The sequence below is a fragment of the Camellia sinensis genome, chromosome 14, assembly GCF_055761805.1.
Source record: "Camellia sinensis isolate YWXY chromosome 14, ASM5576180v1, whole genome shotgun sequence".
NCBI classification, from domain to species: domain Eukaryota; kingdom Viridiplantae; phylum Streptophyta; class Magnoliopsida; order Ericales; family Theaceae; genus Camellia; species Camellia sinensis.
This window is the reverse complement of record NC_138974.1, coordinates 42,063,583-42,075,911: the sequence shown is the minus strand read 5'-3', so window position 1 is coordinate 42,075,911 and position 12,329 is coordinate 42,063,583. Positions and strand designations below refer to the sequence as shown.

General features: G+C 36.1%; 1 protein-coding gene across 1 annotated transcript; it reads right to left on the bottom strand.

Moving 5' to 3' along the window:
- Window positions 1–294: 294 nt before the first annotated feature.
- LOC114319429 (scarecrow-like protein 23) lies at window positions 295–2,406 on the bottom strand. The gene has a single exon (XM_028266442.2). The coding sequence runs from the start codon at window positions 2,055–2,057 to the stop codon at window positions 543–545; it is 1,515 nt and encodes a 504-aa protein (XP_028122243.2). The 5' UTR covers window positions 2,058–2,406; the 3' UTR covers window positions 295–542.
- Between the last annotated feature and the right edge of the window lie 9,923 nt (window positions 2,407–12,329).

Genomic DNA, 12,329 nt, shown 5'->3' with positions numbered 1-12,329 from the left:
CTTCTTTTCTTCTTCTTCTTTTTTTTTTTAATTTCTCTTTTGGGGGTTAAGAAAATAACATTAGCCGCTCATTCAATTATTTATTGTGCACCAAAAAAAAAAAAAAAAAAAAAAAAAATCTAACTAAATTTAGGGCACAAATATGAAAACCAGCTTGCACGAGCGCATGAACACACACATACACTCAGAACTTCTGTAGATAGATGCTTTCATTTACTAAGCAAACAATGACAGTCAACATATAAACAAGAAGGGATGGAATTTAGGATTGGCTTGGGACAATAGCAATGGACAAAGGGATGCAACAATAGAAATTAACATATATATAACGACTGAAGACCCTTCATTTTGGCTTTCTTTGAATGCCCAATGATCTATTTATCTACACAGTCCTTATGGCTTATCTCTAGTTTGAGAGAGTAAACTTCACCCTTAAAAAAACCACACACACAAATTGCTCAACAATACAAACATATATCAACTGATATCAGACATGCTGATATACAATGAATATTAGTATCAGAAATTCAAAATCCCATTATTTATCTGGAAGCGTGTGAAGTCCAGGCAGAAGCGGTGAACAAGCTAGTATCCTTCCAACCTAGCCTAAGTGTGCCATCTCCTTGCACAAGGCTATAGCCATGAATATGAGGGAACATATTAAGTATAAGTTGTGCTTGGGCCATAGAATTCCCACTCATTGGGACTTGCATGAAGCAATTCCTTGCAAGTTCACTCCTCCAATGCCTAAACTTATCCTCCCCACTCCGAGCTGGTCCTCCTATCGCCAATATATTGTTAATCTCCCTATAGAGCAAGCAATTCTCGACGTGATGGCGGCTTTGATCATCGCTAGGCAAAACAGCTCCAAGAGAGTCGAAAATGGTGGAGTAGTAATGAAGAGCACCGACAAACCGGTCCAAGAAAGCCCCTCCATGAGCTATGTCTTGCTCAACCAATGTTATCACTCTTGGAGCCAACTCTTGGAGGAGTCTCATTGTCTTCCAATCGGGTCCTGTGGCATCGTACAACGAGTGCTGCAACCAATGCACCGCTATGGCTTCTCCTCGCCTAATTTGCAACATCGATATATCAATATCACCAAATTTCTTTGCAATTGGGTGGAATTCAAATGACAACCCTAACCGCTTAGCGAAACTAGACAATTGCTTGCCTGTTTCGATCAGGAGCTCGATGGAGGACCCCATACCGGTCATTCTGACGTGCGGTGGACCCTCTAGGCGGGTGGCGAGGATGTGAAAAAGCGCGGGCCATTGAAGGCCTTGCATGATATCGAGGTCAATAATATGAACCCTATCGTGGCGATGAAAAGCCTCTAAGATAGCTTGGTTGGAGGTGAAATGAGCAAATTTGATGAAAGGAGAGATGTTGTTGAAGAATTGGAATGAGGAGTGGACACTCTTATGGTTGATCAAAGGGCTACAAATCCCTAACCATGAGTTGATAACCCTACTAGCCATGGCTTTAGAGAAATAAGCCACAACTCTCTCAGCGCAAGAGGGTCCATATGGGGAAGCCATTTGCGTTAACTCAAGCAACATTCTATGAGCCTCACCAAGATTATCAACTGATATAGCAACAGCACACTCCAAAAGAAGTGTGATCAAACTCAAACCCTGCTCATCTAACCTACTCAACCCTTTAGATCCTTCATTGAAGTTGGCTTGATCATCACCAAGCCATCGGATTTGCTCGCCTGGGGAGTCAAAATATGGCCTTTTTGGGATCTTTCTGGGTCTGAACTCGGCTAACAATGGTGTTGGAACGATATTATTGTTGTCGAACACCATTGTTGTGTCGGCTTGGAAGCTCTCGGAGCCGGTTTCTGGCAAGTCTTCGATGAGTTGCTTTGTGACATGTTCGACCCACATGGAGAGTTCGTTTTTCTCTGAGTTGGTGCAGTTGTTTTCGACCATTGATCTTGGAAAGGGGTTGGCAGTAACAGTTGGGTATGGGACATGATTGTAGTCCCATTGCTCATGGGGTTGGATTAAGTCAAGAGCACCATGGACTACTTGAAAGCCTCCTTTCATCATGGTTTTAAAATACTTGGATTTGAGAGAGAGTGAGAGATGGATATGAGAGAGAGAGAGAGAGAGAGAGAGAGGAGGAGGAGGAGGGGGAATGAATGAGGTTGTGGTGGGAGGTTATAAAGGAGGGGTGCAGGCCATATTTGGAGGTGAAGTTGGTGTGGATGACGAATGGTGGTGGTCCTAGTCCACTATAATAATTCGGGTTCTACCAATCATGTCAAATTAATAAAAGATATTTTTAATTTTTAATTTCTCAGAACTTTAATTTTTTGAAAAAAGTAAAAAGAAAAATAAAAAGAGTGAGATATTTAGATCTCAGGATTAGTTTGGCCTTGGCTTTTAAATTAATTTTTAGTTTTTTTTTTTTTTAAATCTAAAAAATTGATGTGTTTGAAAATTATTAAAAAGCTGGTTTTTTTTTTTATATAGTGAAAAAGTGTACTCTTTTTTTTTTCTCCTAAAAATTTATAGTAATTTTTTTAGCTCTTCCAATTTTTATTTATTTATTTATTTTAAGCTTATTTTAGTCAAAAAGTAACTTTTTTTTAGTTAACCCCAAACAAAATTTTATTGGACTTGACGGTTTATGATTACTTGAGACTAATCTGATGCAGTAATTTTGCATCAAGAAGATAAAAAATCTGGACATCACATCTCAATTTTGTTAAATTTGGCTGACTAAATTTGATATAATGATCATGCATTGAGAACGTAAAAAGATAGATCATTGGATCTCAATTTTCTTAGACTAGATTGAATATTATTAGTTGAGATCAAATCTGATGTAGTGATTTTATATCAAGAAGGTAAAATGACAGGACATCATATTTTAATTTAGATAATTATGATTAATTACAGGTGGTTGGCCTAGTGGGTGACGATTGGGGCTTGGAGGTTTACTCCTTCCTAAGTCTCAGGTTCGAATCCCCTAGCCAACAAACGCATACCTTGGGGTAGTGGGTGACGACTGGGGCTTGGAGGTTTATTCCTTCCTAAGTCTCAGGTTCGAATCTCCTAGCCAACAAACGCATATCTTGGGGTCACGGACCGCAAGGCTTAGTCTGATGCGCTTAAACTGGTATAGGATACCCTACATAATAAAGCAAAAAATTCGATGCAATGATGTTGTAAAAAAAATTAGGATGGATGAAGAAAGAAATGGTCACTTGATAAGAAGATGTTTAAGGTGAATTGTTTAATGCAGTAGCATGGCCGGCATAGCCAGACATATAGAAGAAGACAAGTTACTAATTGACAAAACACACCTCACTTTGGTAGTGATTTTCCTCATTGATTAATTAAGAGATTAGTTTTTTTCTGTTTTTTCAAGTAACTAAGTCATAGCATTCATTCACAGATGTTTTGAGGTCTTCCAACAAACTGAAAATAAAATTATTTTTAAGGAAAGCAAGATTTTAAAAGCATGTATTATAGATGTATATATATTATAATATGAATATGTGTGTGTGGAATTAAAGAGATGTGGAAAGAACAACTACCCACTATATATAACATCAAAGCATACTGTATTCATGGCCCATTTGGCTTGTAAAATAATGATATTTTCTCTGATAAGAGATGTCCTAGAGAAAGATGCTTATCTCTCACAAGAAATGTGAATTGAGTATATTGGCTCCATTGGATACTATTATAAAATGTACACAATTCAAAAGTTTTGAAATTTTGTTAAAAAGTACTCATATTATTAACCTCATCAAAAAATAATAGCCTATAGTTGCACGATCATTTTTTTAATATTCTCGTGTTTTGAATTTTTTTTTTTTTTTTTTTATCGGCAAGGTTTGGAAGAGCATTAAGAGCACGAGGACATGAATTTTGGGTACGTAGGATTTCTAGCCAATTCTAAATGTTTTTGTAGAATATTAAGGGATTGACAATATATATACAATCGTTTAGGTGATATCGTCTTGATAAAATCAATCATTAAATAATTAAGTCCAATGAAATAGGGAGTGCAGATTATTTGTTACACTCTCTGCTTATATCCATCACATATTGTCATATTAACAAAATCAATAATGACTTATCAGAGTGAGATAGATGATCGTATAATTGATATGTATGTTGGAATTTCTAATTTCTAATTGCTAAGGTAATGAAGATTTTAGGGTTGATGATGTTTCATGTGTACATAAATTTGGGGTTAGGTTAGGGTTTTGACACCAGATAATAACATCTCTAAAAAAATAATTAATGATGCATTGATATGTTTTTTAATAGTGATTAGGTCTTCCTTACATTGATGGTTTTGGGTTAAGTTGCGGTTGGCGTTTAAACACCCATAACCACTTTACTCAGCCAAAACGACAGTTTAATTTATAAAATATTGCAATCTTAATCAAATAAATAAATAATTGAAAAGCTAGGTCATAAAATTATGTTCATATATAGGTTTTGTTTTGCTTTTCAGGTGGATCTCTTGTCCTATTACATACTAAAATATATATATAGTCAACTTCCACATTCTACTCCATTTAATTACAAATTAAATATTAAATCCTCCCCCATAATTTTATTAGCAGCTCTACCTACATAAAATCCATTTAATTACAAATTAAATATTAAATCCTCCCCCATAATTTTATTAGCAGCTCTACCTACATAAAATTTAATTATAGAAAAAACATAATGTAAATTGTATTTCTTCTACTTAACATTTCATTAATATGATTGTACAAAGAACACAATATATTTTTATAGAATAAGACATAGATGTGAGATAAATGATATCTTTTATATTTTATTATGTAAAAATCTCTTGTTTTTTTCATTCAAATTTTATTTTTTCAATTTCTTATTCTCTCCCAAATAACATCAATCACTCACATGGTGACAATTCTTGATTGGAAATCAAATAGGATAACCTAGCTATAGTAAGAAAACAACATTTGATACAGTGCTAGAGCTTGATTGTAATTAAACTATGGAAAATAACATTTGACTTGGTCATTGATCATATATATATTATCGGAAATTGAAATAAAGAAAGTAGGGGCCACTTTAATTAAGACCACAGGATTACTGTATGAACAAGTGTGACATGCTGGCATTACATACATGTTTGGATGCCAGAAGGACCAATCATGTTCCATTTTTACTAGACAGTGTGCCCCCCAAGAAAGAGTCATGTGGAGTCCGAGTCTAAGCTGGCAGGAACAGGGGTCCTGCTGTGCTCAAAGCACAGCAGTGATTGTAGCGCTTTCATTTGATGTGTATAATGATCTTATTTTTATGATCTAAACCGTTCATATTGTAGGGTTTGTTGAGTACTTCATGCCTACCAAAAATTATATTAATCAGATATCAATAACTATATGATCGAATAGCATATTGTTTATACTGTTTCTCAAAAGAAAAACTTATTATTTATTTTTTTGGTTATAGATCATATAGTTGTTGATATCCGATTAATATGATTTTTGGTAGACATGAAGTACTCAACAAATCCTACAAAATCAACGGTTTGGATCATAAAAATAAGTCATAATACACCTCAAACAAAGGCACCACAGTCACTGTTGTGCTTACAGCAGTGATCCCTTTTCCAAGTTGGCAAGAGTTTTTTTTTTTTTTTTTGCTATTTTAATTTAAGAAGACAAAATAATTTATTTTAGTCACAACAAACAAAATATCACATCTAATTCATAATTATTACACTCTTTTCTCACAAAAAAAAACTAAAAAATTAAAAAATTCTTCCCAAATTAAACTTTTTAATCCAAATTAAAATAACTAAAAAAAACTAAAAAATTAAAAAATTAACTCACTTCTCAAACGGATGCTACTACTTTTAAAACAAAATATATGCTATGCATTTAAATTTGATTTAGCATAAGTCTGTACGACTTATCTATCTCATTGCTTTCACATATTTATCTCATATTATCACATCATGAAAATTATTAGTTAGAAAAATAAAGGATAAAGAATGGTACAAATAACTGCTTGTCTAACGTGAATCATACTCAAAATAAATTTAATTTATATATTTTATTTTTTAGATTTTTTTATTGCGTAATATTGATCTAGTTTTTTTTTTTTTTTTTTTTTTGTTAAAGAGATAAACAAATATATATATATATATATATATTAACTACTCAAGATTCGTCTTTCTTTTTAATTTTATCATTCATTTAAATAATTTATTAATGGTAGCTATACGGGCGCGAAATAGTCTTCTCGTATAATCCTGTTAATCAAGTTTACACTCCTCCAAATAACGTTACTTTGCCACCTGAAAACACAAACGTGAGCTAATATGCGGGTGTGTGCCGGAAACCCCTCCGATGCCTAAGTCAGCAACTAGACAATAGACAATAAACTTTGTATATTCTAAAGTAAGAATTGTGATACATGTACATAGATCCTGCTATAAGTTTTTATAAATTCTGTCTGGCACAATCCTAGTAGGATTCTAACTCTCTTTATAAGAGCCCTCCTAGGAATCACACTCCCAATGAAGAGTGTCTATCTTGATAACATTCTACTCACTACCAATCAAGTGAGATGGTTTGCACAATCCTAGTTGGACTCTACTCTCCTTAGTAGAGTCCTCCTAGGAATTACATTCTCAAGGATAATGCATATTCTGATAACACCCTACTCACTGCCAACTAAGTGAAATGGTTATCACCTTGCTTGGCTCGCTACGTCTAGCCGAGCTACCTGGCGCAAATACCCTGACCGGGCCGCACGATTACCAATTGCTTTGAATCCTCTCGCCGGGCTACCTCTAGCTTGGCTTCTTATATGTGTCCGACATAGCACTTCGGCTTGCCCACTGACCGCAACTGGAGTTCACCGACCGGCCTATCAACCATTGTTCCCACATCGAGCTATCTTGAGCTCGTAACTTGGTTCACAACGCGACCCAATATTCAGAAACAATGCCTCCTAGCTCAGTCCAATTTGGCTATACAAATTACCCTCTCAATTGCTCCTTAATTCCATCTGCGAAGCATGATTGGGATTACTTTCCTCTAGCCGAGCTAAAAACGCTCAACTCTGCCGAACTAGAGAAGTTGTTCGGTCTCACAATTCCCAACAAGTCTTGTCAGTTGCTCAGCACATCCTTCCACTAATTTGGCATGTTTGATACGACGTCATTCCTAGGACACGTGGCGTGTCCCTATTAGCCCCGTTCTCCTGTTACAGGCGTCATGTACCTCCCAAAAATTTGAATAGCCCTACATTTTTGCTTTCAATGTATATAACTTTCGAGTTTGCAATCGTACGACGAGTCGTTCTTTTTGTGTCTCGCCGAGCAGACTAACTCAGTTTACTAACCCTGCCGACCTTCCTTGGCCGAGATAGCCATCTCAGCCCAAGAGTTCAAAAAATTGTTGGTCAAACCTGCCAACCTGCTTTGGCCGAGGTAACTATTATCTCGGCCAAAGGGTGCAAAAAAATTTGTTGGTCAAACCTGCCAACCTGCTTTGGCCGAGGTAACTGTCATCTCGGTCAAAGAGTGTCAAAAATTTGTTAGTCAAACCTACCAACCACCTTTGACCTAGATCCTTATCTCGGCTAAAAGATGCAAAAATTTTATTGGTCAAACCTGCCAACCTTCTTGAGCCTAGATCCTTATATTGGCTGAAGAAAAACCAACTTGAGCCTAGATCCTTATCTCGACTGAAAAAAGAAAAGTGTTGGTCAAACCTGCCAACCTTCTTGAGCCTAGATCCTTATCTCGGCTTGAGGAATAAAAAAGTGTTGGTCAAACCTGCTAACCTTCTTAATTGCCCCCCAGTCGAGCAAAGACTTTTGCGCGGTCGGTCCTACTTGTTAACTATGTTAACTCTCGCCAAAGGCTTTTTGTCTGGTATCGCTGTTGTACCGGACTCTTCCTAGGTGCGCGCCCCATCTTCCTCTACCCAGATGTGTGGATGCACTCTCTCCATCAGGGTTTCCATAGTAAGGGGTGACGTCATTGTCATTGAATCCCTCAACTTATTGCCAGCCGACAAACCTCGTTTATACTGTACGATAGCTAGGTTTGTGAGGCGATCTCCAATTTGATTAAAAGTCTCCCAATACCGGTTATCGTAAGACCTCAATGTTTCCTTCTCGCCCATATCTATGGAGAGAAGCTGGTCAACCTCTACATGTGTTTTGGTGTTTGTTCTGAATCTAGTCACAAATGCCTCTGCTAGTTGCACCCATGAAACTATGTTACCTTCTGGCAATCTTTCAAACCATGTTAGACCCAGGTCACCAAGGCTGAAAGGAAACATGATACACATTAGAGCCTCGTTTCGTCAATACACCGCCATAACCTGGCAGAAGTGGCTCAAGTGCATGTAGGGGTCCAACTTTCCCTCATAAATAGTGAATTTAGGGTAGTGGAAGCCGGAGGGTAATGGTGCGTTCTCTATCGCCGGAATGAACAACGAGCTCTGCAACCTTGCTAACGCTTTATCTGCCAGTTCATAGGCAAGATGCGGCTCTGGCATTCCAACCTCGACACTCCCATGTGTTCTAGGAGCCAACCATTGTAATGCAGAGACTCTGCGGGGGTCGCGAGCCTGAGTGTCTTCTCTCCTTCGAGCCCTTTCTTCAAGCACTGTCCGCAGATCCGCCAACCTAGGAAACACCGTGTGCCTAGATGTCGTTTAGTGTGAATGTGTGGGCCGATAACTGTTTCCTTCTATGTAAGACCTTTCAGTCCTCGTTCTCTTTGACCTGGAGTAACAAGTCCTGGAAGTCCTCAATTGTGTATCGCCTGACCTGAGGCTTCTACTTTCAGCTTGTGATGATGTGACTTGTCTGTCACGATCTTCTGAGTGGCAAACGTGCGCCCTGTTCTTGCCCACCCCTTCTTCCGTCGCCCATTTGCCCTTTATCTGGCGCTTCATAGTCTCTATGTCTACCGCCATCCTCCGTATCAATTTGTCTTGCTCCCTTACCCGATCTTCTAGAACTTGAGGATCTAACATTCACCTTTGCCTTTCAGGGCTTTGGGAGCGACGAGGACTGGAGCTCTGTCTTTCATGGGTATCCCTCTGCGGGTTCCATCGCTAGGGATCTAACTCTACCATGGGTGGGATAAAAGGTAAGCCTTCGCGCCTTCCACCCCTATCCGGGTTTTGCCCATCAATGGCAGAGTATGGCAAGTCTTCATTGTGCGTCATTGAAATCAGTTGAAAGAGAACTTAATCAAGTGGTTCGTTCTTTGTGATTGGAATTCCCACAGACGGCGCCAATTCTACGAGCACAAAATAATCTTCTCATATAATCATGTTGATCAAGTTTGCACTCCTTTAAACAACGTTGCTTTGCCACCTAAAAACGCAAACGTGAGCTAACCGGCAGGTGTGTGTCGGAAACCCCTCCGATGCCTAAGTCAGCAACTAGACAATAGACAATAAGCTCTGTGTATTCTAGAGTAGGAATTATGATACCTGTACATAGGTCCTGCTATGAGCTTTTATAGATTCTGCCTGGCACAATCCTAGTTGGATTCCAACTCTCTTTATAAGAGTCCTCCTAGGAATCAAACTCCCAATGAATAGTGTCTATCTTGATAACACTCTACTCACTACCAACCAAGTGAGATGGTTTGCATAATCCTAGTAGGACTCTACTCTCCTTAGCAGAGTCCTCCTAGGAATTACATTCCCAAGGATAATGAATATTCTGATAACACCGTACTCACTGCCAACTAAGTGAGATGGTTATCACCTTGCTTGGCTTGCTACGCCTAGCCGAGCTACCTGGCGCAAATACCCTGACCGAGCCGCACGATCACTAATTGCTTTGAATCCTCTCGCCGGACTACCTCTAGCTTGGCTTCTTATATGTATCCGACATAGCACTTCGGCTTACCCACTGACCGCAACTAAAGCTCACCGACCGGCCTATCAACCATTGTTCCCACACCAATCTATCCTGAGCTCGTAACTTGGCCCACAACGCGACCCAATATTCAGAAAAACAATGCCTCATAGCTCGGCCCAATTTGACTATACAAATTACCCTCTCAGTAGCCTATATGTTGAGTGAAGGTTTTTTCGTAATTATACAAACATTCTTGGTCAATTATGCAATAGATTTTTTCGTAATTACGCAAACATTCTTAGTCAATTATGAAATAGTTTTTTTTCGTAATTATACAAATATTCTTGGTCAATTATGAAACATAAATCTTTTATTTTTTAATAAATTACAAATACACATAAAATTTGTTTAAAATATGAATCGATCCTATAATACTAAAAATTGCAACTATCATTTGTTATAAATTTTAATTGAACCCAATACTGATGAGAAAAAAATCAATTCTCCTATGGAATAATAAATTATCAAAATTATTTATTGAAAAATATTTCTTATATCATTAAAAACTATTAATTGATTTAATGGTTTATTTATTAATAAAATGGTTAACTGAAAATTATTTTTCATATCATTAAAAATTGTTAATTTATTTAATGATTTACTTATTAATAACGTTGATAATTTGTTATGAGAGTATGATTTATGTATTAATAAAATTAGACATTTGTATATATATGTATTTTCTTGTGCTTCTTATTAGTTCAGTGAATTATCTTATTAGTTTTTTTTTTTTTTTTTTATGGAGAATCATCTTAGTATTTGTTTTATATTTATCTGTTGAGAAAAGCTACACATCATAATTTTTTTTTATAAATTCGGAAGAAATGTTAAAACTCATAAATTCACCCAAACTGATATGGTAATAGAATTGGAGTCTACATCATTGAGCGTATAACAAAATAAAAAATGATACATATCATACTAGATAATTCTATCATGTATCCAATGATTTATTCTATTTACTTTTATAAAATAATATTTTAATTTTTAAAAAATTATTAAAATATAAAATTTAAATATATTATAATGATAACTCGTGCCTTACACCAGTCTTTCGAAACTAAAGGGTGGTTTGGGATAATCTAAATAAATGCACTTTTTAACTTATTGTGAAGTATGGGTTGAGTTTGAAGTGATGTGGTAGAGAGGTGATGTGACTTAAATAAGATGATATGACTTAGGCCAAGTTTGGCATATTGCAAAAAAGTCAAAAAGTTACTCAAAAAGTTAAAAAGTTAACACTATTCACCAAAAGTCAAACAATTACGGCTACACAACTCTCAATCCTAATTTTTCCCTACAAATTAATTTTTATAATTTTTTATTACACATTTTTCCATAAAAAGTCAAAAAGTTAACCCAAACATCCATATTTTTTTCCTCAATTTTTTAGTCCAAAAAAACAAAAAGTGCACTTATTTAGAACACCCCAAACAACCCCTTAAATAGGATAGTGACTTTTTGATTTTTTGATTTTTTTAAGTTATGACAAAATGTGAAACTTGGTCAAATGGTCCGGTCCTGGTTATAGTCTCCTAGTTTTGGCCTCGAATAAAGATTAAGAGCTTTAATTTTGGAGTTTTAAAAAGTGCTCTAGTGATGTGGTAAGAAGTGAGACTCGCATGTAATATGATGTGTGTATCTATATATATCTATGTATATATATTTTTTTTTTCTCTTACCATATCATTGAAGCTCTCTTTAGAATTTCAAAATTAGAACTTTCTATCATTATTTTTTTGGTCTGCTTCATACTAATTTTTGTTTGCTGAGGAAATCATGGGTTTAGGTTATCTTTTTCTTTCATGTGGCTGAGCCTATAAATAGGCTAAGAGAGATACAAAGATGAATCACTCATTAACAACCATCAATCACAATCGTGAAGAGTTATTTAGAATTAATTTTAAATTAGTTATTTTAAGAGTAGATTAAACTAGTAGTTTTTTTCAACCCTACTTCTTTTCTTTCCGTCGATTGATGTATTTTTTAGTTCTTTGTTCTTGTTTAAATTCCTGTAATTGATAGCAAGTGACAATTTAATTGAATAAATATGCATTCTTTTATATTCAGATCTTTCTTTACTTAATTACTTCTAGAGAAGTTGTTGGCGTTTTGGCTTTTCGAAGGGTATTTTTGTGAATGTGAGCGTGCCAGCAAGGATCAATCAGTCCTTACAGAAATTGTGATTGCCAACCAATTATCAGACGATTGTGTTTTAGTTCTTTTCAGCCTCAATGAAGAGGACTTTTACTGGTGGCTTGACTTAGGAGAAGTTAATAGAAATAACAGTAATATGAAGAATAATTGAAGTATTTCATAAAAATGAACACTTACAATGGTCCGAACTCAGCCTCAGAGAGGTTTACAACAGCAATCTACTTGAATCTACTTGAAGCTACTCCTATGAATCGAAGTGCA